This window comes from Limanda limanda, chromosome 7 (assembly GCF_963576545.1).
Source record: "Limanda limanda chromosome 7, fLimLim1.1, whole genome shotgun sequence".
NCBI classification, from domain to species: domain Eukaryota; kingdom Metazoa; phylum Chordata; class Actinopteri; order Pleuronectiformes; family Pleuronectidae; genus Limanda; species Limanda limanda.
In genome coordinates this window covers 30534416-30561954 of record NC_083642.1, presented here as the reverse complement: position 1 = coordinate 30561954, position 27539 = coordinate 30534416, and the positions used below count along the sequence as shown (strand labels likewise).

Here is a 27539-nt window from a genome sequence, read left to right as displayed (position 1 = left end):
AGCGGTTTAGTGACATTTGGGATGATGTGTGATGAAAAATTCAAGAATTTAACCATTTCTTCCAAAAAAAGGCAGATCTCCCTGTTTCCAGCGCTTTTCTGACACTGGAGCTGATATGTGATGAAAAAGTCAAAATGTTAACCATTGCTTCCAAAAAAGGCTTATCTCCTCGTTTCCAGCTGTTTAGTGACATTTGGGATGATGTGTGATGAAAAATTCAAGAATTTAACCTTTTCTTCCAAAAAAAGGCAGATCTCCCTGTTTCCAGCGCTTTTCTGACACTGGAGCTGATATGTGATGAAAAAGTCAAAATGTTAACCATTGCTTCCAAAAAAGGCTTATCTCCCCGTTTCCAGCTGTTTAGTGACATTTGGGATGATGTGTGATGACAAATTCAAGATTTTAACCTTTTCTTCCAAAAAAAGGCAGATCTCCCTGTTTCCAGCGCTTTTCTGACACTTGGGCTGACATGTGATGAAAAAGTCAGAAATCTTAATCAATGGTTCCAAAAAAGGCTTATCTCCCCGTTTCCAGCTGTTTAGTGACATTTGGGATGATGTGTGATGAAAAATTAAAGAATTTAACCTTTTCTTCCAAAAAAAGGCAGATCTCCCTGTTTCCAGCGCTTTTCTGACACTGGAGCTGATATGTGATGAAAAAGTCAAAATGTTAACCATTGCTTCCAAAAAAGGCTTATCTCCCCGTTTCATGCTGTTTAGTGACATTTGGGATGATGTGTGATGACAAATTCAAGAATTTAACCATTTCTTCCAAAAAAAGCTTATCTCCCTGTTTCCAGCGCTTTTCTGACACTTGGGCTGACATGTGATGAAAAAGTCAGAAATCTTAATCAATGGTTCCAAAAAAGGCTTATCTCCCTGTTTCCAGCTGTTTAGTGACATTTGGGATGATGTGTGATGAAAAATTCAAGAATTTAACCTTTTCTTCCAAAAAAAGGCATATCTCCCTGTTTCCAGCACTTTTCTGACACTGGAGCTGATATGTGATGAAAATGTCAAAATGTTAACCATTGCTTCCAAAAAAGGCTTATCTCCCTGTTTCCAGCGCTTTTCTGACACTGGAGCTGATATGTGATGAAAAACTCAAAATGTTAACCATTGCTTCCAAAAAAGGCTTATCTCCCCGTTTCCAGCTGTTTAGTGACATTTGGGATGATGTGTGATGAAAAATTCAAGAATTTAACCATTTCTTCCAAAAAAGGCTTATCTCCCTGTTTCCAGCGCTTTTCTGACACTGGAGCTGATATGTGATGAAAAAGTCAAAATTTTAACCATTGCTTCCAAAAAAGGCTTATCTCCCCGTTTCCAGCTGTTTAGTGACGTTTGGGATGATGTGTGATGAAAAATTCAAGAATTTAACCATTTCTTCCAAAAAAAGGCATATCTCCCTGTTTCCAGCGCTTTTCTGACACTGGAGCTGATATGTGATGAAAAAGTCAAAATGTTAACCATTGCTTCCAAAAAAGGCTTATCTCCCCGTTTCCAGCTGTTTAGTGACCTTTGGGATGATTTGTGATGAAAAATTCAAGAATTTAACCATTTCTTCCAAAAAAAGGCATATCTCCCTGTTTCCAGCGCTTTTCTGACACTGGAGCTGATATGTGATGAAAAAGTCAAAATGTTAACCATTGCTTCCAAAAAAGGCTTATCTCCCCGTTTCCAGCTGTTTAGTGACATTTGGGATGATGTGTGATGAAAAATTCAAGAATTTAACCATTTCTTCCAAAAAAGGCTTATCTCCCTGTTTCCAGCGCTTTTCTGACACTTGGGCTGACATGTGATGAAAAAGTTAGAAATCTTAATCAATGCTTCCAAAAAAGGCTTACCTCCCCGTTTCCAGCTGTTTAGTGACATTTGGGATGATGTGTGATGAAAAATTCAACCATTCAACCATTTCTTCCAAAAAAGGCTTATCTCCCTGTTTCCAGCGCTTTTCTGACACTTGGGCTGACATGTGATGAAAAAGTCAGAAATCTTAATCAATGCTTCCAAAAAAGGCTTACCTCCCCGTTTCCAGCTGTTTAGTGACATTTGGGATGATATGTGATGAAAAATTCAACCATTAAACCATTTCTTCCAAAAAAGGCTTATCTCCCTGTTTCCAGCGCTTTTCTGACACTTGGGCTGACATGTGATGAAAAAGTCAGAAATCTTAATCAATGCTTCCAAAAAAGGCTAATCTCCCCGTTTCCAGCTGTTTAGTGACATTTGGGATGATGTGTGATGAAAAATTCAAGAATTTAACCATTTCTTCCAAAAAAAGGCATATCTCCCTGTTTCCAGCGCTTTTCTGACACTGGAGCTGATATGTGATGAAAAAGTCAAAATGTTAACCATTCCAAACCATTCCAAAAAAAGGCATATCTCCCTGTTTCCAGCACTTTTCTGACACTGGAGCTGAGATGTGATGAAAAAGTCAAAATGTTAACCATTGCTTCCAAAAAAGGCTTATCTCCCTGTTTCCAGCGCTTTTCTGACACTGGATCTGATATGTGATGAAAAAGTCAGAATGTTAACCATTGCTTCCAAAAAAGGCTTATCTCCCCGTCTCCAGCTGTTTAGTGACATTTGGGATGATGTGTGATGACAAATTCAAGAATTTAACCATTTCTTCCAAAAAAGGCTTATCTCCCTGTTTCCAGCGCTTTTCTGACACCTGGGCTGATATGTGAGGAAAAAGTCAAAATGTTAACCATTGCTTCCAAAACAGGCTTATCTCCCCGTTTCCAGCTGTTTAGTGACATTTGGGATGATGTGTGATGAAAAATTCAAGAATTTAACCATTTCTTCCAAAAAAAGGCATATCTCCCTGTTTCCAGCGCTTGTCTGACACTGGAGCTGATATGTGATGAAAAAGTCAAAATGTTAACAATTGCTTCCAAAAAAGGCTTATTTCCCCGTTACCAGCTGATTAGTGACATTTGGGATGATGTGTGATGAAAAATTCAAGAATTTAACCATTTCTTCCAAAAAAAGGCATATCTCCCTGTTTCCAGCGCTTTTCTGACACTGGAGCTGATATGTGATGAAAAAGTCAAAATGTTAACCATTGCTTCCAAAAAAGGCTTATCTCCCCGTTTCCAGCTGTTTAGTGACATTTGGGATGATGTGTGATGAAAAATTCAAGAATTTAACCATTTCTTCCAAAAAAGGCTTATCTCCCTGTTTCCTGCGCTTTTCTGACACTTGGGCTGACATGTGATGAAAAAGTCAGAAATCTTAATCAATGCTTCCAAAAAAGGCTTATCTCCCCGTTTCCAGCTGTTTAGTGACATTTGGGATGATGTGTGATGAAAATTTCAAGAATTTAACCATTTCTTCCAAAAAAAGGCATATCTCCCTGTTTCCAGCGCTTTTCTGACACTGGAGCTGATATGTGATGAAAGAGTCAAAATGTTAACCATTGATTCCAAAAAAGGCTTATCTCCCCGTTTCCAGCTGTTTAGTGACATATGGGATGATGTGTGATGAAAAATTCAAGAATTTAACATTTTCTTCCAAAAAAAGGCTTATCTCCCTGTTTCCAGCGCTTTTCTGACACTTGGGCTGACATGTGATGAAAAAGTCAGAATGTTAACCATTGCTTCCAAAAAAGGCTTATCTCTCCGTTTCCAGCTGTTTAGTGACATTTGGGATGATGTGTGATGAAAAATTCAAGAATTTAACCATTTCTTCCAAAAAAGGCTTATCTCCCTGTTTCCTGCGCTTTTCTGACACTTGGGCTGACATGTGATGAAAAAGTCAGAAATCTTAATCAATGCTTCCAAAAAAGGCTTATCTCCCCGTTTCCAGCTGTTGAGTGACATTTGGGATGATGTGTGATGAAAAATTCAAGAATTTAACCATTTCTTCCAAAAAAAGGCATATCTCCCTGTTTCCAGCACTTTTCTGACACTGGAGCTGATATGTGATGAAAAAGTCAAAATGTTAACCATTGCTTCCAAAAAAGGCTTATCTCCCTGTTTCCAGCGCTTTTCTGACACTGGAGCTGATATGTGATGAAAAAGTCAAAATGTTAACCATTGCTTCCAAAAAAGGCTTATCTCCCTGTTTCCAGCGCTTTTTTTGACACTTGGGCTGATATGTGATGAAAAAGTCAAGATTATAACCATTGTTGCCAAAAAAGGCTTATGTCTCCGTTTCCAGCGCTTTTCTGACATTAGGGCTATGTGATGAAAAAGTCAAGATGTTAACCATTGCTTCCAAAAAAGGCTTATCTCCCCGTTTCCAGCTGTTTAGTGACATTTGGGATGATGTGTGATGAAAAAGTCAAAATGTTAACCATTGCTTCCAAAAAAAGGCTTATCTCCCCGTTTCCAGCTGTTAAGTGACATTTGGGATGATGTGTGATGAAAAAGACAAGATATTAACCATTGTTGCTAAAAAAGGCTTATCTCTCCGTTTCCAGCGCTTTTCTGACATTAGGGCTGATCTGTGATGAAAAAGTCAAGATTTTAACCATTGTTGCCAAAAAAGGATTAACTCCCCGTTTCCAGCTGTTTTGTGACATTTGGGCTGATGTGTGATGAAAAAGACAAGATTTTAACCATTGTTGCCAAAAAAGCCTTATCTCCCAGTTTCCAGCGTTTTTCTGACATTTGGGCTGATCTGTGATGAAATGTCAAGATTTTAACCATTGTTGCCAAAAAAGGCTTATCTCTCCGTTTCCAGCGCTTTTCTGACATTTGGGCTGATCTGTGATGAAATGTCAAAATTTTAAGCATTGTTGCCATAAAAGGATTATCTCCCCATTTCCAGCTGTTTTGTGACATTTGGGCTGATGTGTGATGAAAAAGTCAAGATTTTAACCATTGTTTCCAAACAAGGCTTATCTTCCCGTTTCCAGTGTTTTGTGACATTTGGGCTGATGTTTTATTTAAAAGACAAGATTTTAACCATTGTTCCTAAAAAAGGCTTATCTCTCCGTTTCCAGCGCTTTTCTGACATTAGGGCTAATCTGTGATGAAAAAGTCAAGATTTTAACCATTGTTGCCAAAAAAGGATTAACTCCCCGTTTCCAGCTGTTTTGTGACATTTGGGCTGATGTGTGATGAAAAAGACAAGATTTTAACCATTGTTGCTTAAAAAAGGCTTATCTCCCCGTTTTCAGGGCTTTTCTGACATTTGGGCTGATCTGTGATGAAATGTCAAGATTTTAACCATTGCTGCCAAAAAAGGATTATCTACCCGTTTCCAGCTATTTTGTGACATTTGGGCTCATGTGTGATGTAAAAGTCAAGATTTTAACCATTGTTGCCAGAAAAGCCGTATCTCCCCGTTTCCAGGGCTTTTCTGACATTTGGGATGATCTGTGATGAAATGTCAAGAATTTAACCATTGATGCCAAAAAAGGATTTTCTCCACGTTTCCAGCACTTTTCTGACATTAGGGCTGATCTGTGATGAAAAAGTCAAGATGTTCACCATTGCTTCCAAAAAAAGGCAGATCTCCCTGTTTCCAGCGCTTTTCTGACACTAGAGCTGATATGTGATGAAAAAGTCTAGATTTTAACCATTGTTGCCAAAAAAGGCTTATGTCTCCGTTTCCAGCGCTTTTCTGACATTAGGGCTATGTGATGAAAAAGTCAAGATGTTAACCATTGCTTCCAAAAAAGGCTTATCTCCCCGTTTCCAGCTGTTTAGTGACATTTGGGATGATGTGTGATGAAAAAGTCAAAATGTTAACCATTGCTTCCAAAAAAAGGCTTATCTCCCCGTTTCCAGCTGTTAAGTGACATTTGGGATGATGTGTGATGAAAAAGACAAGATATTAACCATTGTTGCTAAAAAAGGCTTATCTCTCCGTTTCCAGCGCTTTTCTGACATTAGGGCTGATCTGTGATGAAAAAGTCAAGATTTTAACCATTGTTGCCAAAAAAGGATTAACTCCCCGTTTCCAGCTGTTTTGTGACATTTGGGCTGATGTGTGATGAAAAAGACAAGATTTTAACCATTGTTGCCAAAAAAGCCTTATCTCCCAGTTTCCAGCGTTTTTCTGACATTTGGGCTGATCTGTGATGAAATGTCAAGATTTTAACCATTGTTGCCAAAAAAGGCTTATCTCTCCGTTTCCAGCGCTTTTCTGACATTTGGGCTGATCTGTGATGAAATGTCAAAATTTTAAGCATTGTTGCCATAAAAGGATTATCTCCCCATTTCCAGCTGTTTTGTGACATTTGGGCTGATGTGTGATGAAAAAGTCAAGATTTTAACCATTGTTTCCAAACAAGGCTTATCTTCCCGTTTCCAGTGTTTTGTGACATTTGGGCTGATGTTTTATTTAAAAGACAAGATTTTAACCATTGTTCCTAAAAAAGGCTTATCTCTCCGTTTCCAGCGCTTTTCTGACATTAGGGCTAATCTGTGATGAAAAAGTCAAGATTTTAACCATTGTTGCCAAAAAAGGATTAACTCCCCGTTTCCAGCTGTTTTGTGACATTTGGGCTGATGTGTGATGAAAAAGACAAGATTTTAACCATTGTTGCTTAAAAAAGGCTTATCTCCCCGTTTTCAGGGCTTTTCTGACATTTGGGCTGATCTGTGATGAAATGTCAAGATTTTAACCATTGCTGCCAAAAAAGGATTATCTACCCGTTTCCAGCTATTTTGTGACATTTGGGCTCATGTGTGATGTAAAAGTCAAGATTTTAACCATTGTTGCCAGAAAAGCCGTATCTCCCCGTTTCCAGGGCTTTTCTGACATTTGGGATGATCTGTGATGAAATGTCAAGAATTTAACCATTGATGCCAAAAAAGGATTTTCTCCACGTTTCCAGCACTTTTCTGACATTAGGGCTGATCTGTGATGAAAAAGTCAAGATGTTCACCATTGCTTCCAAAAAAAGGCAGATCTCCCTGTTTCCAGCGCTTTTCTGACACTAGAGCTGATATGTGATGAAAAAGTCTAGATTTTAACCATTGCTTCCAAAAAAAGGCTTATCTCCCCGTTTCCAGCTGTTAAGTGACATTTGGCATGATGTGTGATGAAAAAGACAAGATATTAACCATTGTTGCTAAAAAAGGCTTATCTCTCCGTTTCCAGCGCTTTTCTGACATTAAGAAGAAGATACACTTTTATTAATCCCACACACATGCACAAACATGCAAAGACACACTCATGCATTGGGGAAATTAGTCCTCTGCATTTCACCCATCTGGCGCAGGACACACTGCAGAGCAGAGCAGTGGGCTGCCAGGTACGGCGCCCGGGGAGCAGATGTTGGGGGAGTAAGGTGCCTTGCTCAGGGGCACTAGACAGGGTAGGGAGAAGAGTCCTTTTGTACTTTGGACAGGTCCAGGTTCGTTACACCATCCAGGCAATTTTCCGCCGAAACTCCGAGGAGACGAACCGTGGAGTCGAACCAGCATCGAACCAGAGACCCCTTCTCTGCCATTAGTCCAAGTTTTCTGCCACTAGTCCACCGCCTCATTAGGGCTGATCTGTGATGAAAAAGTCAAGATTTTAACCATTGTTGCCAAATAAGGCTTATGTCTCCGTTTCCAGCGCTTTTCTGACATTAGGGCTATGTGATGAAAAAGTCAAGATGTTAACCATTGCTTCCAAAAAAGGCTTATTCCCCCGTTTCCAGCTGTTTTGTGACGTTTGGGCTCATGTGTGATGTAAAAGTCAAGATTTTAACCATTGTTGCCAAAAAAGCCTTATCTCCCAGTTTCCAGCGTTTTTCTGACATTTGGGCTGATCTGTGATGAAATGTCAAGATTTTAACCATTGTTGCCAAAAAAGGCTTATCTCTCCGTTTCCAGCGCTTTTCTGACATTTGGGCTGATCTGTGATGAAATGTCAAAATTTTAAGCATTGTTGCCAAAAAAGGATTATCTCCCCATTTCCAGCTGTTTTGTGACATTTGGGCTGATGTGCGATGAAAAAGTCAAGATTTTAACCATTGTTTCCAAACAAGGCTTATCTTCCCGTTTCCAGTGTTTTGTGACATTTGGGCTGATGTTTTATTTAAAAGACAAGATTTTAACCATTGTTCCTAAAAAAGGCTTATCTCTCCGTTTCCAGCGCTTTTCTGACATTAGGGCTAATCTGTGATGAAAAAGTCAAGATTTTAACCATTGTTGCCAAAAAAGGATTAACTCCCCGTTTCCAGCTGTTTTGTGACATTTGGGCTGATGTGTGATGAAAAAGACAAGATTTTAACCATTGTTGCTAAAAAAAAAGGCTTATCTCCCCGTTTTCAGGGCTTTTCTGACATTTGGGCTGATCTGTGATGAAATGTCAAGATTTTAACCATTGCTGCCAAAAAAGGATTATCTACCCGTTTCCAGCTATTTTGTGACATTTGGGCTCATGTGTGATGTAAAAGTCAAGATTTTAACTATTGTTGCCAGAAAAGCCGTATCTCCCCGTTTCCAGGGCTTTTCTGACATTTGGGATGATCTGTGATGAAATATCAAGAATTTAACCATTGATGTTAAAAAAGGCTTATCTCTCCGTTTCCAGCGCTTTTCTGACATTAGGGCTGATCTGTGATGAAAAAGTCAAGATTTTAACCATTGTTGCCAAAAAAGGCTTATGTCTCCGTTTCCAGCGCTTTTCTGACATTAGGGCTATGTGATGAAAAAGTCAAGATGTTAACCATTGCTTCCAAAAAAGGCTTATTCCCCCGTTTCCAGCTGTTTTGTGACGTTTGGGCTCATGTGTGATGTAAAAGTCAAGATTTTAACCATTGTTGCCAAAAAAGCCTTATCTCCCAGTTTCCAGCGTTTTTCTGACATTTGGGCTGATCTGTGATGAAATGTCAAGATTTTAACCATTGTTGCCAAAAAAGGCTTATCTCTCCGTTTCCAGCGCTTTTCTGACATTTGGGCTGATCTGTGTTGAAATGTCAAAATTTTAAGCATTGTTGCCAAAAAAGGATTATCTCCCCATTTCCAGCTGTTTTGTGACATTTGGGCTGATGTGCGATGAAAAAGTCAAGATTTTAACCATTGTTTCCAAACAAGGCTTATCTTCCCGTTTCCAGTGTTTTGTGACATTTGGGCTGATGTTTTATTTAAAAGACAAGATTTTAACCATTGTTCCTAAAAAAGGCTTATCTCTCCGTTTCCAGCGCTTTTCTGACATTAGGGCTAATCTGTGATGAAAAAGTCAAGATTTTAACCATTGTTGCCAAAAAAGGATTAACTCCCCGTTTCCAGCTGTTTTGTGACATTTGGGCTGATGTGTGATGAAAAAGACAAGATTTTAACCATTGTTGCTAAAAAAAAGGCTTATCTCCCCGTTTTCAGGGCTTTTCTGACATTTGGGCTGATCTGTGATGAAATGTCAAGATTTTAACCATTGCTGCCAAAAAAGGATTATCTACCCGTTTCCAGCTATTTTGTGACATTTGGGCTCATGTGTGATGTAAAAGTCAAGATTTTAACCATTGTTGCCAGAAAAGCCGTATCTCCCCGTTTCCAGGGCTTTTCTGACATTTGGGATGATCTGTGATGAAATATCAAGAATTTAACCATTGATGTTAAAAAAGGCTTATCTCTCCGTTTCCAGCGCTTTTCTGACATTAGGGCTATGTGATGAAAAAGTCAAGATGTTAACCATTGCTTCCAAAAAAGGCTTATTCCCCCGTTTCCAGCTGTTTTGTGACGTTTGGGCTCATGTGTGATGTAAAAGTCAAGATTTTAACCATTGTTGCCAAAAAAGCCTTATCTCCCAGTTTCCAGCGTTTTTCTGACATTTGGGCTGATCTGTGATGAAATGTCAAGATTTTAACCATTGTTGCCAAAAAAGGCTTATCTCTCCGTTTCCAGCGCTTTTCTGACATTTGGGCTGATCTGTGATGAAATGTCAAAATTTTAAGCATTGTTGCCAAAAAAGGCTTATCTCTCCGTTTCCAGCTGTTTTGTGACATTTGGGCTCATGTGTGATGTAAAAGTCAAGATTTTAACCATTGTTGCCAAAAAAGCCTTATCTCCCAGTTTCCAGCGTTTTTTTGACATTTGGGCTGATCTGTGATGAAATGTCAAGATTTTAACCATTGTTGCCAAAAAAGGATTATCTCCCCATTTCCAGCTGTTTTGTGACATTTGGGCTGATGTGTGATGAAAAAGTCAAGATTTTAACAATTGTTTCCAAACAAGGCTTATCTTCCCGTTTCCAGTGTTTTGTGACATTTGGGCTGATGTTTTATTTAAAAGACAAGATTTTAACCATTGTTCCTAAAAAAGGCTTATCTCTCCGTTTCCAGCGCTTTTCTGACATTAGGGCTAATCTGTGATGAAAAAGTCAAGATTTGAACCATTGTTGCCAAAAAAGGATTAACTCCCCGTTTCCAGCTGTTTTGTGACATTTGGGCTGATGTGTGATGAAAAAGACAAGATTTTAACCATTGTTGCTAAAAAAAAGGCTTATCTCCCCGTTTTCAGGGCTTGTCTGACATTTGGGCTGATCTGTGATGAAATGTCAAGATTTTAACCATTGCTGCCAAAAAAGGATTATCTACCCGTTTCCAGCTATTTTGTGACATTTGGGCTCATGTGTGATGTAAAAGTCAAGATTTTAACCATTGTTGCCAGAAAAGCCGTATCTTCCCGTTTCCAGGGCTTTTCTGACATTTGGGATGATCTGTGATGAAATATCAAGAATTTAACCATTGATGTTAAAAAAGGCTTATCTCTCCGTTTCCAGCGCTTTTCTGACATTAGGGCTGATCTGTGATGAAAAAGTCAAGATTTTAACCATTGTTGCCAAAAAAGGCTTATGTCTCCGTTTCCAGCGCTTTTCTGACATTAGGGCTATGTGATGAAAAAGTCAAGATGTTAACCATTGCTTCCAAAAAAGGCTTATTCCCCCGTTTCCAGCTGTTTTGTGACGTTTGGGCTCATGTGTGATGTAAAAGTCAAGATTTTAACCATTGTTGCCAAAAAAGCCTTATCTCTCCGTTTCCAGCGCTTTTCTGACATTTGGGCTGATCTGTGATGAAATGTCTAGAATTTAACCATTGCTGCCAAAAAAGGATTAACTCCCCGTTTCCAGCTGTTTTGTGACATTTGGGCTGATGTGTGATGAAAAAGTCAAGATTTTAACAATTGTTTCCAAACAAGGCTTACCTTACCGTTTCCAGTGTTTTGTGACATTTGGGCTGATGTTTGTTTTAAAAGACAAGATTTTAACCATTGCTGCCAGAAAAGTCTTATCTCCCAGTTTCCAGCACTTTTCTGACATTTGGGCTAATCTGTGATGAAATATCAAAATTTTAACCATTGTTGCCAAAAAAGGCTTATTTCCTCGTTCCAGCTCTTTTGTGACATTTGGGCTCATGTGTGATGAAAAAGTCAAGATTTTAACCATTGTTGCCAAAAAAGCCTTATCTCCCAGTTTCCAGCGCTTTTCTGACATTTGATCTGATGTTTGATGAAAAAGACAAGATTTTAACCATTGTTGCTAAAAAAAAGGATTATCTCCCCGTTTTCAGGGCTTTTCTGACATTTGGGCTGATGTTTGATGAAAAATACAAGATTTTAACCATTGTTGCTAAAAAAAGGCTTATCTCCCCGTTTTCAGGGCTTTTCTGACATTTGGGCTGATCTGTGATGAAATGTCAAGATTTTAACCATTGCTGCCAAAAAAGGATTATCTCCCAATTTCCAGCTGTTTTGTGACATTTGGGCTGATCTGTGATGAAAAGTCAAGAATTTAACCATTGATGCCAAAAAAAGGATTTTCTCCCCGTTTCCAGCGCTTTTCTGACATTAGGGCTGATCTGTGATGAAAAAGTCAAGATTTTAACCATTGTTGCCAAAAAAGGCTTATCTCCCCATTTCCAGCGCTTTTCTGACATTTGGGCTGATCTGTGATGAAATGTCAGGAATTTAACCATTGATGCCAAAAAAGGATTTTCTCCCCGTTCCCAGTGCTTTTCTGACATTTGGGCTGATATGTGATGAAAAAGTCAAGATGTTAACCATTGCTTCCAAAAAAGGCTTATCTCCCCGTTTCCAGCTGTTTAGTGACATTTGGGATGATGTGTGATGAAAAAGTCAAAATGTTAACCATTGCTTCCAAAAAAAGGCTTATCTCCCCGTTTCCAGCTGTTAAGTGACATTTGGGATGATGTGTGATGAAAAAGACAAGATATTAACCATTGTTGCTAAAAAAGGCTTATCTCTCCGTTTCCAGCGCTTTTCTGACATTAGGGCTGATCTGTGATGAAAAAGTCAAGATTTTAACCATTGTTGCCAAAAAAGGATTAACTCCCCGTTTCCAGCTGTTTTGTGACATTTGGGCTGATGTGTGATGAAAAAGACAAGATTTTAACCATTGTTGCCAAAAAAGCCTTATCTCCCAGTTTCCAGCGTTTTTCTGACATTTGGGCTGATCTGTGATGAAATGTCAAGATTTTAACCATTGTTGCCAAAAAAGGCTTATCTCTCCGTTTCCAGCGCTTTTCTGACATTTGGGCTGATCTGTGATGAAATGTCAAAATTTTAAGCATTGTTGCCATAAAAGGATTATCTCCCCATTTCCAGCTGTTTTGTGACATTTGGGCTGATGTGTGATGAAAAAGTCAAGATTTTAACCATTGTTTCCAAACAAGGCTTATCTTCCCGTTTCCAGTGTTTTGTGACATTTGGGCTGATGTTTTATTTAAAAGACAAGATTTTAACCATTGTTCCTAAAAAAGGCTTATCTCTCCGTTTCCAGCGCTTTTCTGACATTAGGGCTAATCTGTGATGAAAAAGTCAAGATTTTAACCATTGTTGCCAAAAAAGGATTAACTCCCCGTTTCCAGCTGTTTTGTGACATTTGGGCTGATGTGTGATGAAAAAGACAAGATTTTAACCATTGTTGCTAAAAAAAAAGGCTTATCTCCCCGTTTTCAGGGCTTTTCTGACATTTGGGCTGATCTGTGATGAAATGTCAAGATTTTAACCATTGCTGCCAAAAAAGGATTATCTACCCGTTTCCAGCTATTTTGTGACATTTGGGCTCATGTGTGATGTAAAAGTCAAGATTTTAACCATTGTTGCCAGAAAAGCCGTATCTCCCCGTTTCCAGGGCTTTTCTGACATTTGGGATGATCTGTGATGAAATATCAAGAATTTAACCATTGATGTTAAAAAAGGCTTATCTCTCCGTTTCCAGCGCTTTTCTGACATTAGGGCTGATCTGTGATGAAAAAGTCAAGATTTTAACCATTGTTGCCAAAAAAGGCTTATGTCTCCGTTTCCAGCGCTTTTCTGACATTAGGGCTGATCTGTGTTGAAATGTCAAAATTTTAAGCATTGTTGCCAAAAAAGGATTATCTCCCCATTTCCAGCTGTTTTGTGACATTTGGGCTGATGTGCGATGAAAAAGTCAAGATTTTAACCATTGTTTCCAAACAAGGCTTATCTTCCCGTTTCCAGTGTTTTGTGACATTTGGGCTGATGTTTTATTTAAAAGACAAGATTTTAACCATTGTTCCTAAAAAAGGCTTATCTCTCCGTTTCCAGCGCTTTTCTGACATTAGGGCTAATCTGTGATGAAAAAGTCAAGATTTTAACCATTGTTGCCAAAAAAGGATTAACTCCCCGTTTCCAGCTGTTTTGTGACATTTGGGCTGATGTGTGATGAAAAAGACAAGATTTTAACCATTGTTGCCAAAAAAGGCTTATGTCTCCGTTTCCAGCGCTTTTCTGACATTAGGGCTATGTGATGAAAAAGTCAAGATGTTAACCATTGCTTCCAAAAAAGGCTTATTCCCCCGTTTCCAGCTGTTTTGTGACGTTTGGGCTCATGTGTGATGAAAAAGTCAAGATTTTAACCATTGTTGCCAAAAAAGCCTTATCTCTCCGTTTCCAGCGCTTTTCTGACATTTGGGCTGATCTGTGATGAAATGTCTAGAATTTAACCATTGCTGCCAAAAAAGGATTAACTCCCCGTTTCCAGCTGTTTTGTGACATTTGGGCTCATGTGTGATGAAAAAGTCAAGATTTTAACCATTGTTGCCAAAAAAGCCTTATCTCCCAGTTTCCAGCGCTTTTCTGACATTTGATCTGATGTTTGATGAAAAAGACAAGATTTTAACCATTGTTGCTAAAAAAAAGGATTATCTCCCCGTTTTCAGGGCTTTTCTGACATTTGGGCTGATGTTTGATGAAAAATACAAGATTTTAACCATTGTTGCTAAAAAAAAGGCTTATCTCCCCGTTTTCAGGGCTTTTCTGACATTTGGGCTGATCTGTGATGAAATGTCAAGATTTTAACCATTGCTGCCAAAAAAGGATTATCTCCCAATTTCCAGCTGTTTTGTGACATTTGGGCTGATCTGTGATGAAAAGTCAAGAATTTAACCATTGATGCCAAAAAAAGGATTTTCTCCCCGTTTCCAGCGCTTTTCTGACATTAGGGCTGATCTGTGATGAAAAAGTCAAGATTTTAACCATTGTTGCCAAAAAAGGCTTATCTCCCCATTTCCAGCGCTTTTCTGACATTTGGGCTGATCTGTGATGAAATGTCAGGAATTTAACCATTGATGCCAAAAAAGGATTTTCTCCCCGTTCCCAGTGCTTTTCTGACATTTGGGCTGATCTGTGATGAAAAAGTCACGATTTTAACCATTGCTGCCAAAAAAGGCTTATCCCCCCGTTTCCAGCTGTTTTGTGACGTTTGGGCTTATGTGTGATGTAAAAGTCAAGATTTTAACCATTGTTGCCAAAAAAGCCTTATCTCCCAGTTTCCAGCGCTTTTCTGACATTTGGGCTGATGTTTGATGAAAAAAACAAGATTTTAACCATTGTTGCTAACAAAAGGCTTATCTCCCCGTTTTCAGGGCTTTTCTGACATTTGATTTTAACCATTGCTGCCAAAAAAGGATTATCTCCCAATTTCCAGCTGTTTTGTGACATTTGGGCTGATCTGTGATGAAAAGTCAAGAATTTAACCATTGATGCCAAAAAAGGATTTTCTCCCCGTTTCCAGCTGTTTTGTGACATTTGGGCTGATGTGTGATGAAAAAGTCAAGATTTTAACCATTGTTGCCAAAAAAGCCTTATCTCCCAGTTTCCAGCGCTTTTCTGACATTTGGGCTGATGTTTGATGAAAAAGACAAGATTTTAACCATTGTTGCTAAAAAAAGGCTTATCTCCCCGTTTCCAGCGCTTTTCTGACATTTGGGCTGATCTGTGATGAAAAAGTCACGATTTTAACCATTGCTGCCAAAAAAGGCTTATCCCCCCGTTTCCAGCTGTTTTGTGACGTTTGGGCTTATGTGTGATGTAAAAGTCAAGATTTTAACAATTGTTGCCAAAAAAGCCTTATCTCCCAGTTTCCAGCGTTTTTCTGACATTTGGGCTGATCTGTGATGAAATGTCAAAATTTTAACCATTGTTGCCAAAAAAGGATTATCTCCCCATTTCCAGCTGTTTTGTGACATTTGGGCTGATGTGTGATGAAAAAGTCAAGATTTTAACCATTGTTTTCAAACAAGGCTTATCTTCCCGTTTCCAGTGTTTTGTGACATTTGGGCTGATGTTTTATTTAAAAGACAAGATTTTAACCATTGTTCCTAAAAAAAGCGTATCTCTCCGTTTCAAGCTGTTTAGTGACATTTGGGATGATGTGTGATGAAAAATTCAAGAATTTAACCATTCTTTCCAAAAAAAGGCTTATCTCCCTGTTTCCAGCGCTTTTCTGACACTTGAGCTGATATGTGATGAAAAAGTCAAGATGTTAACCATTGCTTCCAAAAAAGGCTTATCTCCCCGTTTCCAGCTGTTTAGTGACATTTGGGATGATGTGTGATGAAAAATTCAAGAATTTAACCATTTCTTCCAAAAAAAGGCTTATCTCCCTGTTTCCAGCGCTTTTCTGACACTGGAGCTGATATGTGATGAAAAAGTCAGAAATGTTAACCATTGCTTCCAAAAAAGCTGTTTAGTGACATTTGGGATCAGGCACGTGCACAGATAGACCCCTAGTGGTGCTCAAGCACCAGCCCTTTTGCCCTGGAGAAGAAAAGTGCCCCTTCTGCTGGAGCTCAATTTTTTTCTTCATTCATCAATAATTAAGAATAAAAATGTCTCTCTCTGTCATCAATTCCGCCCAATGTGTTTTGATATCTGACGGGGCATTTATTTGAGTTATTGTACGGCTGCAGCCACTTCTCCTCTGACCCACAGCATCAGACAAACAGGTGATGAAGCTGTGTGTGCAATCCCCCGACGGTGTTTGGTGATAAATTAACCACAACATTAGCGCCGCTGAAAACATTACGTCGCAACTGGTCCGACGTTTCATTAAAAAATAAAAAAACTCAAGAAATCCGTGATTTCAAAGCCTTTCCAGCTGCATGTTTAATGAAGAGAGAGAAAGGGAGAGAGATACAGGCAGACAGACAGACAGGCAGGCAGGCAGACAGAGAATTTAAAGGCAGTTTAACTGTTCTACAAATTAGACAAGTTCACTAGTTATGTTTCATTTAAAATCGTAATTATTGAAATGAAAGGTAGGTCTTAAGTTGAGCTACGTGAGGTATATATTGTGTTATATTATTAGTGTAATGCTGCTTATACTTCCACTCTGTCAGAAAACAGTAAACAAAAGTGTGTGTACTGTGTTGTCAGCTTTATAGAGATTATGTAAGTCACTCTTGATTATTATGCACAACATTGATTTATCTCATTTAAAAATGTTTGCATAATGCCAAGAAAAGACAGACTCCAAAAGCAGAAGGACAGGGAACTGCAACAAGCAGCTCAGGGTAGCATCTCTCTTTTATATTGGATCAGGCCATCAACTAGTAAAACAAATGAGGGAGAATCAGTAAGTTTTTATTTATTTATTATTATTGTAAATAATTTTTGCGATGGTTTCCCTTTTTTTTTGGTTTGAGCACTGCCCCCCAAAATGTCTGTGCACGTGCCTGCCTATAGCCACTCTCTGTTGCGTGGAGGCATCCCCAAAATGTGGTAATTGTTGGAATCTTAGACACATTACACTGATTACTCTTCCCCTGATGTTTGGAACACTGATGCCCAACCTTTCACTGCAGATGTCACAAAGGGCTTTAGAAAGGTAAAGCCCCCTCCGCACAGTTCAAGTAGGAATGAGGGAAAGATTGATTAGCAGGAAAAGCAGGAAAAGACAGACGGACTAACAATGTTCATCAACAGAGGTTTGTTAATAGCATACAACTTTAAAGTGGATATAAAGTCTAAAAGTCTAAATTGTTGTGAGGTTAAAAAATGGAAGTTAAATCATGTTAGAACTTTTCCACTTTAAAATGTGACCTATAACCTGTACGATTCAGTTGAAAAACAAACAGCCACACCCCCTTATAATTGAGGATGTGGCTGTGTTCAGTCATGTTAAATAGCAGTCAGAACAGACCTGCCATAATGTAAAGTGACTCTGATCAATCCCAGATAAAGTTCAGCTGTTCTAGTTGGATTTTTCTGACATGCACTTGGTCCATGGCCATGATCCACAAAGAGCTTACAAAGCTTCAAAGAGAAGCCATTGTTTAAAGGTATCAGTCAGGAGAAGGGCACAAAAGAATTTCCAAGGCATTAGATATACCGGGAACACAGTGAAGTCAGTCATCGACAGTCCAGAAAATATGGCACAACTGTAAAAATACCAAGAACTGGAAAGTCCCTTAAAAATGTATGAAAAGACAAGAAGAAAAGTGGTCGAGGAGGATTAGGGAAATGTGTAATGGTATGATAAGACTAAGGTCTTTGCATCATGCATTGGGGCTGTTTTTCTTCAGCTGGAACTGGGGCTTTAGTCAAAGTTGAGGGAATTATAAACAGTTCCAAATACCAGTCCATTTTCGCACAAAAATGTAGGGGCCTCCGCTATAAAGCTGAGGATGAGCAATTACACCTTTCATGGTGTCATCAGAAGAAGATGAAAGTTTTGGAAAGGCCCAGACCTGAGTTCAATTGAAAATCTGTGGGTGGACCTGAAGAGGGCTGTGCAGAGGAGATGCCAGATCTGACAGATTTTGAACTCTTTTGCAAGGAACAATGACTGCTAAGTCAAGATGTGCCATGCTGATAGACTCCTACCCAAAAAGACAGAATGCTGTCATAAACTGAAAAGGTGTTTCAACAAAGTATTAGTTTAAGGGTGTGCTCACTTTGCAACCACATTATAGTTTTTATGAAATTATACAAGCTCTGAGGAGGCCATGGTTACATACCCGGTAATTTCTTAAGATTACCAAGTAGAAATATTTACAGCCTTACTTTAATGCAGTATTAGTAGATGGCTCCCTCCACTAATAATTTTAATAATCCTTTATCTCAGATGTATTGCTCGTGGATAACATTATATATGTAAATTCATGTAATGTTTTCAGTTCCAGAAACATAACATCTAAGTCCACTGTGATATGTTCTGAACAATGAGAATAATGACAGAGCCTTAATAATAACTGCCTAGATTTTAATCCACACAATTGGTGTTGAGAAAATCTTCTTTGTGAATAAATGCACGGTAATCTGCCAACAGTTTTCAGTCAGAGTAACAAACTGCTTAATACTGGCCTATGATAAATAGACGATATACAGTGAGAGTGCAACACACCCGGAAACCAATCAGGTTCCATGCTGCAAACAGCTCATCATCTGAACACCTCATAGTCATCTCATAGTCTAAACCTACACAGAGCACTTCACACAAATGCTACAAGTGTTTCACTTTAAAATCAGACTACACACACAACCCATATGTACATGCAGCCTTTGACTGCACTAAACAAACCCAACATTCAGTAGATTGTGCCACTGGTCAAAATTTTAACTAATTTCTTGAATTGGTTGAATGTTTCTCGGGTTTTCTTGTATCAAGCTAGTCCTGAGTGTTTAAAGTAAACAATTAGTAGACTCTATAGCTTGCACAGACAGTGAAGTGATAGTAACGATCATGTTAAGAGGGCTGATTCAGAAGTTTGTGGCCTTAAGTAGGAGAAGATAGGTTATACAACTCTTGATACATGCAAGTGCACTTCCAACTCTCTGAGTAATCTGTAGCCGAGGATTGGCTACAGAGTTTACCCAGTGTTTGATTTTCACACTTGCACAACACAGCAGGAGGTTCTATGCACAGAAACGTTCTCATCAGCAACAGATCCTACATATTATTCAGAAGATAGCTGGAGCAGTCAGGTGCAGCAGACAGAGAAGGGAAGTGATGTTTTAACTCTGCTGCAGAGATCATAGGACTTTCTTTACAACACACAGAAACCAGTGTCTGCTCTTATCACACAAACTCTCTTGAGATCTTCGTTGGTGTCTTCGATGTGTGCGTCACCGTTTTTCAACAGGAGATATTTTTTTCTTAATTTTTGAGTCTGTTAAATGTTAGTAGCATCAACCCCCCACTCACTTGCTGTGGAGCATCCCCTCCTGGATTCACACATCGATTTCTACAAATTTTTTACTAGGAGACCAGGCAGAGAAAGTCTGCTGAAACTGCGGAGCGTCTCACTCTGACATTTGTGTTCGCACATGCAACTTCCTTCAGAGAAAATAGGTCTAGTGATTAGCCACAGAGTTTGAAAGGACTCATCACCAATGAGGTCCACAAGGTGGCAACCCGCTTCTTACAGCCTGGTGAAGAAGTGCACTGATGAACTCAAAGGTGGCTCCCAAGATGCTGGGTTCTACAAATTAGGGATTCACAGCCACTGAACTAGGAGTGCAAATGTATGAGGTGATTCATGTTGCAATACAAATGTGATAGGTTTTCTGATAGGTCTGCTCCTACCTTACACCATGAACTTATCAACCAGCCCTCATGCAACTGCAGCATACACAATTTTAAGTAGTAAGTTGGTAGATGCATAGCTGAAATGAGCAAACACCATGTAGAGTGAAGCCGACAACTGAACTTTGGTTTGCAGTTGTAGGTTCTTTGGATATTGTGATATGGTTGACTGAAAGACGACAGCAACCATCTGTTCGAAGTCCAGATGAGAAGTGTCATCAGGCATCTCGGGTCTGCATCCCCACACAAACTGCACAAGTCCAATCGAAAAATCCCATGACTTGTAAATGTTTATAAGAAATAAAAGAAGAAACCCACAATTTCCCCAAGCGTACAAACACGTCTTCATCAGCCTAATTAAAATGAAACATACAGACCTGAGATCTGCAGCAACACTTTTGATCCCTTGCAGACCAGATAATACTCAATAACCTTTGACCCGAGGTGCCCATGTCCAGAGATGAGTCTTGATAACAAGATAGTGAGAAGACCTACAAAGAGCTCTAATACAGTATGTGGCTGTAAAGTTTTCCTTAAAGCCTTTGTTTGTTTTGAAATGGAAATAGAGTGGAAACCACTTACAGTGATCACGGATATAGCGATAGACTGCCCTTATGCCCGGGACAAACGTAAACACTATAAGCTGTTTCCACTGTAGCCAATTAAGGATAGTGCTTTTTGACCCAACTACCGATAGTGCTAGCAACTATATCTGAACTCATTGACTCTAGAAAATGTCTATTGAACCTACTTTCTTGTGAAACATTCCCCATTTAAACTTGGAGAATGATAATTTCACACTCTGCTCGAGTACGATACCAAAGGGCCCAGTGCAGGTATCATTCTTCAGCTCATCAGTGAAAACACTAGGCATGTGTAAAGCATGCAAACAGAAACACAATTCAAACAGATAGAGTGAATGTTATTGGAATATATCTAGTACAGCGGAGGTTCTCTGGTCTTTAATTGGATTTTTGAGGTTGGTAGAAAAACAGCAGCCCAGCTGCCCACCGTCCTCCCAGCGCTCAGTCTTTGTCTGTGAGCTACAGGTTCTCAGCCAGCTGCAGGGTTTCCCTCTGGAGAGCAGCTGACACGGCAGACACCGCACACCCACCAGGTTTGACCTGGTTTAGTGTTGTAAGTCTGTTATGTCCAGGATCCAGCTGATGGGACTAGTTGACACGGATGCCTGAGATGAAGGGCAGCCCAGTGGGAACCTTCTTCTTGTACTTCACATAGTCCTCTGCGAAGAAGTGGATAAGAGAGAGCTCCTCCTCCTCAATCCTCTCCCGAAAGAACCGCCAGCTGGCTATCGTGTAAGCCAGTATACACAGCGGGTTGCACAGCAAGACCTGCAACAGTTAGCAGTGATGTCAGTCCACAAAGCAGAACACAAACGAAATGTCAGCACTGTCTCATTTGTCTGTTATTGTAAGTAGTTCTGTGCCCCAATCATATGAGCTGTATTGTTTTTCATGAAATATGAGGATGATACACAGTCTGTCTGATGCTGATTTTAAATCCTGCACTCTGTTTACCAGTTATTTCGGCTTTGATGATACAGTTTCATGTTCAGAAAACTCATGACAAACAGACTCTGAATCCTCAAAATTTCTGTTATTCCAACAAGACATGGTTCAAATGCCACCAGATCTGGTATCCATCTCTAGCCAGTCCTTCACTATTGTTGGATAAAATCCAAAAACGTCCCACTTTAGATATGACTAAATTCCTTATTAGATGACGCATTGGAGGAGTTGTGAATTGAATGATCAAAGCACAGACCACAGTAATAAATATTATTTCAAACCATCATTATTTGACGGACAAAATAAAAATAGTGGAATGTCACTAAAAAAAGATTGTATTTAACATTGTGCTGGGGTTTGGCAGCATTAGAAGAGAGAATGACGCGTGCTGTAGCAGCTCACCTGTGTTCCTATGCTCCAGTAGAACCAGCCCACATAGGAGGGGTGTCTGAAGTAGGCGTACACCCCGTCAGTGACCAGCACATGACTCTGAGCCTTCTCATTCTGGACAATATGGTTGAAGTTCGAGCCAGCGGTCAACATGGCCGACTTCCGCAGGCACTCGCCACACAGCACCATGAGAAGACCCACAATGCTCAGCCAGCTCAGCTGCTTCAGCTCTGTGAGAGTGGGAACAGGAGAGAACACGTCATCGCCTTGTAGAGGTCATGTAAACAAACAAACTTGATTGATTGATGTAGGGTCTGTGATGGACATCTGCTTCTGTCTTGGTGCATGAAATCCTTCGCTCTCATCTGCAGCACTCGGAGTGAATTACAGAGGATCTGTGGGAGCTGATCAGGTTAACGGTTTGTGCTTTTAATTAAGAAAAATTTAGCTGTTATACCAGTGTGTCCGATAAAAACCTAGTATTTCATGTTAATAATCTCAACTTCACCATTCTAGGTTTATGACCTTTCTACATTCTCCAATGAAACATATTTTTACATTACATTACATGTCATTTAGCTGACGCTTTTGTCCAAAGCGACTTACATCTTTAGTACACTCAACATTTTTATGAGGGGCCAGTTAGGGGTTCAGTATCTTGCCAAGGACACTTCGGCATGCAGATGGGGAAGAGTGGGGTTTGAACCGGCAACCTTCTTGTTGGAGAACGACTACTCCACCCCCTAGGCCACACCGCCCCCATATTTCATATCTAAACCTTTGAGTCAGTTATAGGGATGGCCATTCGATTAAATTGTCTTCATCGATCGTCGGGAGAGTTAATGACGAATTTTCGATTAATCATTAATATTTTTATATTAAAATTCTCTATTTATGGGCTGTTAAAATGCAGTGAAAATAGAAAAAACACAGCGTGTTTCCTCATTGAGATCTTTATTACAAGATGAACAACTCTTGTGGCAGTTAAACGGGATCGTTCAATGGTAACACTTGAAAATATGCGCTGCTGTACTCTTCAGCCCCGCTGAGAGAGCAGCTAGCCGCTGAGAGCTAGCTGGACTCCGAGGCCCTCGACCTCTTACTCCGGTGGTTGTCGTGTCCTCACTCCCGGAGCCCCTCCACCAGACCCGGCCCTGTCCGGGTCCGAAGAGGCTAGCTTTCGAGCTAGCCTCCGCTAGCTGCGGCGGCTAGCTGCGGAGCTCGGCTGAATGTCCGCACACGGACCCTCAGTCTACGGGAAGGGAACCCGTACAGACCCGGGTCTGGGTGAGGTTCCGGGATTGATGACATGACAACAACCGGACTGAGAGGTCGAGAACCGTCAAATCCACCTAGCTCCCAGCGGCCAGCCGCCGGTCCCCCAGCGGAGCTTGTCGAGTAGAACTCCGGGCTGCTTCCTACAGCTGCTAACACTGTGCTGCGTAATCGGATATTCTGCCCTCCTACTCATGTGCTCATGGAGACGTATAGCTTCGCAGTGTTGGCAGTGAACGCAACAGAATTTCGTCGAAGACAAAATAATGTCCTCGACGAAATTCTTTATGATCAATTAATCGATCGTCGATTAATTATGCCCATCCCTAGTCAGTTATCTAGAACTTAAAAAACAGAACCTTTTGGGTACAGTAAGGGTTCCATAAACACAGCTAATGCTGAGTTCAGGCCACATAAGCAATCAACCACAACAATGTCAGAACATAATGGAGGGATCTCCATCTGTCAACAACCGCTCTTACAATTAACTTAGTAGGATTGTTGATCAGGAAGTTTCCACTGTGAAATACTATGGATTAGGGCAGTAACGATACTCCAAATCCACAGTTTGGTTAATACCTCGTATTTTTGTGTGGTTCTTTTGTGTTTTCTTTGAGGGGGGGTGTAGAGGGTGATTAAGAAAAAGCAGGGGGAACAATTCTAAAGAGAAGAACCATGTTGGACTTAACTTCACATAAAACGACGTAAACGGAAATAACCAAAGAATAGGAAAGAGGGGAGTGTGTGTGTGTGTGTCTCCCATCGTGTCAATGTCCAGAGTTCAAACTGTATATTCACAAAGTCTGTTACAGTCTGCCCAACACAGCTCAGTTCAATCCAATTCACACAAGGAAAAACATATACAACAAAAGAAAATCTGTTCCGGGTTTTACAGCAGATCTTCATAAACCAACAACTCAGGAAATTAAACAAAAAGAGAGTCCTTGTCACCTCAATAACAACAGCATTCCTATATACAATAGATTCAGGGCACTCACAGTATCCTTGATGGTCTAGTCTGACAGTCAGTCGGGCATAAACCAGCCGGCAGCTCTACAATGCACTTTTGTAAAGTCTTGGTGTTGATTATCCTTTCCGACCGCTACACTTGCTCTGAAGATACTAGTCACTTCTCTGTTGGTTCAGATTATGCAAGGTTGTGATTGGAGTGTGATTGGACACATATGCACACACGCAACCAGGTGCACCTGCTGCTGTGGCAACGTGTGGGCTTGGGCAGGGAGACGCATCCCAGTTCCTTCTTCAGGTGTTGAAAATCTGTTTTGGTTCGAGAAAACTATGGATGAGTGGTTCTTCAGAAAATCCAAAAAGATTCCTAAATTGCGACAGGCTCTGCACTCTAATTAGGATATGTCTGAATTCTGACATGTGATCTTTTGCACATCACACAAGGAAGCAGAGCACAAACTGTAAAGCAGTGGAATAATTGATTAAGTGAAGGAGCCCAAAAATCCTGCTCTGAAGGTTGAAGACTTTGAACGTTGTCCTAGTTCTGTAGATCTTAGTGGAGCATTCAACACTATTGACCATCACATTTATTACAGAGACTAGAGCAGTTAATTAGAATGAAAGGAACCACCCTTAACTGGTTTAAATCCTATTTTTCAGATTGATTCCAATTCATGCAAATTAATGATGAGTCATCTTCTCCTGTATTAGCTTCACTACACTGGCTTCCGCAGATCCAGGGCCGATGCTGTGAAAACACTGTGTCTATGATGGTGGATCGGGAATCGGAGATCGTAATGGCGGATCCTGTATCGTGGTGGTTGCTGACCGTGGATTATGAAGACTGCTTGATATACAATATTTCTCCTCAGATACTCTACCATTACTGCTGTAATCCATCAATTAAGTTACCTTTCATTATGCTACAAACTGTTGATTCTAATCAGTGCTGCAAATACCGTTATCTTTCTGATGTTCTCCATTACATGTGACATCTATTGCACTTCTGTCCGTCCTGGGAGAGGGATCCCTCACATGTGGCTCTCTCTGAGGTTTTTATGTTTTTTTTTTTAGTATTTTTTCCTTACTCTTATTGAGGGTTAAGGGCAGAGGATGTCACACCTTGCTAAAGCCCTATTGGACAAATTGTGATTTGTGAATATGGCCTATACAAATAAAATTTGATTGATTGAGCGTTGGATTGCCTATATCTGTTGGGGCATATTTGGGAGATTCAGAAATATTATACTGTTAATTTCTTCATGCTCTGTACATCCAGTCTGCAGATTGTCCTGAGTTGAGATCACACTGATGGTATACAAAATACACCCAATAGTTCTGAGTGGACAGAGAGCAGTGACAATGAGACTGATGACACACCAACCTGGAACTGTCAGCTTCTCCACAGTGAACTCCACCCATGACGAGATGGCAGCCAGGGTGTACTCCACGCTGTGGTTGAGGAGGAAGGAGTCCAGCGACAGGCTGCGAGGGTTGATGATGGCCGTCACCAGGTACTCAGAGTAATGGAAGAACGACAGGGAGCACAGGTACCTACACAGAGGGACCGTTACATCACATGTTTAGCTGCGTCTCTACTGAAACATCCTGCTGTCATGATAGGACACATGGCCTGCTTCAACGCTCATCTCTTCTGACCTGAGCAAAAAGGTTTGTTTGTATCAGTGGTTTAATGAGGTTTCAAAATGATGACAATAATATAATTTATGGCTATAATTTATGGGACAATATATCATCCAACAAAATTGACAGGACTACGTTCATATTTTTAATAATGCACAAACCTAGGTTTTCCTTGCAAAGTTTCCAGCTTTCGTTCTTAGAGAATTAATTTCATATCCAAGCAGAATTTATATTATATTGTATATTATCCAGAACTGAACAGATATTGAATAAAATTGGAAATCGAATCGAAACCTTGAAAATCAGAGTCCAATCAATTTGGGTAATCTGAGGTGATACCCAGCCCTAATTAAATTATCAATGTATATGGGAACCGTCCAGAGAAACTATAATAGTTGTATTATTGTGGTGCCAAAAGGCAAATTTTGGGTGCACCTAGCAAATATATTTTCATTTAGGTCCTACATGAAAAGGTTAGGTGCACCAGTGAAACCAAAGTTAGTCTGAAGCTGTGGATTTAATAGAAATGAAAGAGTAGAAGTACATCTGTGCACTGCAGCATTGAGACTGTCATTCAACGATACAAATGATACATACCATACCTACATATATACATACATACCAGCCAAAATGTGTCCAAGTGGTTTCAGAGCAGCTGATGATTAAGCCACAGCCAAATGTGACCCCCAGGAAACAGGCTCTCACCGCCACCTGCAGACAGTGGAACATGTGTCAGGTTAACAGCTGCCAGCCTCAGACACACCTACACTACTTCTTTACAACCAGAACTATGACTCTCATTGTTTTCATTATATCAACTAGTCTGTCAGAGCTGACCCCCCCCCCCCCCCCCCCCCCAAATCTACTCTCAGTCCAACCTGTCGAGGCAGATGTTTGTCCACATTGATGTTTGTCCACAGGGAGGTTTTCCTCTCCACAGTCACCAGTGGAGTGCCGCTCATTGTGGGAACTCATCTATGTAAAGTGCCTTGAGATAATGTATATTATGATTTTGTGCTATACAAATCAAATTGAACTACATCCAGATTACTCGTCCAGACTAACAGCAGCTTTCAATCTACGAAAATTTCTCAGGAAGTGTCAAACAGGAAGTGTCAAAGTGCAGCCACCATGTACCAGTTATCCTTCACCAGAGTCTGGGTGAATAAAGGTCTCAGGTGGTTTTCTGATGTAAAGTCTGTGTCACCTGTATATTCAGTAGATTAGAGAATGAGAGGAGCTCAGCTTCGTCTGGATTATGGATCTATTCAGAGCACACTGATTATCAGCTTTAGTCAGCGTGTGGCTGCAGTAAGCCAACTGTCAGTGTGAGTTAAGCTAGCTAACATTAGCAAAGCTACAGTGCTTTAAATGGCGGAGTTACTTCGAGATGTTGGCTAGTACTGCGACAGCGGTGTGAAGAGAGAGTCTCCCTCAGTGACATGAGGAGTTTACCTTGTACAGAGGACCTCTGTGTATGACCAGCAGCAGGCCGTTCATCACTGCTACATGAAGGCAAATCGCTATTTTCCCCGGAGTCTCCGTCAGGTAATCAAAGACCCAGTCGAGATGTCCGAACCACGTCCTGATCAGGGGGATGATAACCACGCTGAGCCCTAAAAGAAAACATCTCACACTCACTCTGCCTTCCAGCGACAACTTACTGCCTGCCATGTTGAGTCCTGAACTGCAGGAACTATCGCGATACTTGAATGGAAACTTGGTGACATCATCACTACTTCCCGCTAGCTCTTCGGACCCACTTCCTAGAAAGTGGCGGTAATAATAAAGATTTACAAGTAATATTCTCTTTATTGTCCTCTACTCTAAAATAATAAGAATAATAAAGATAACAAAGATAAAATAATAAGAATAATGCTGATGATAATAACAACAATAATAAAAATGACATTAGTAAGAATACAATAATGATAATATTGATGATAATAATAATAATAATAATAATGAAAGCGATAATAATATAACAATA

The 27539-nt window shown here is 40.1% G+C and overlaps 1 protein-coding gene across 1 annotated transcript; it reads right to left on the bottom strand.

Moving 5' to 3' along the window:
* Positions 1 to 18405: 18405 nt before the first annotated feature.
* icmt (isoprenylcysteine carboxyl methyltransferase) lies at positions 18406 to 27224 on the bottom strand. The gene is made up of 5 exons (XM_061074505.1): positions 27005 to 27224; positions 26172 to 26260; positions 25290 to 25459; positions 21674 to 21891; positions 18406 to 21094 (listed from the first exon to the last, which is right to left on the bottom strand). Exons 1-5 carry the CDS (start codon positions 27221 to 27223, stop codon positions 20915 to 20917), a joined length of 876 nt encoding a protein of 291 aa, XP_060930488.1. The 5' UTR covers position 27224; the 3' UTR covers positions 18406 to 20914.
* Positions 27225 to 27539: the final 315 nt, after the last annotated feature.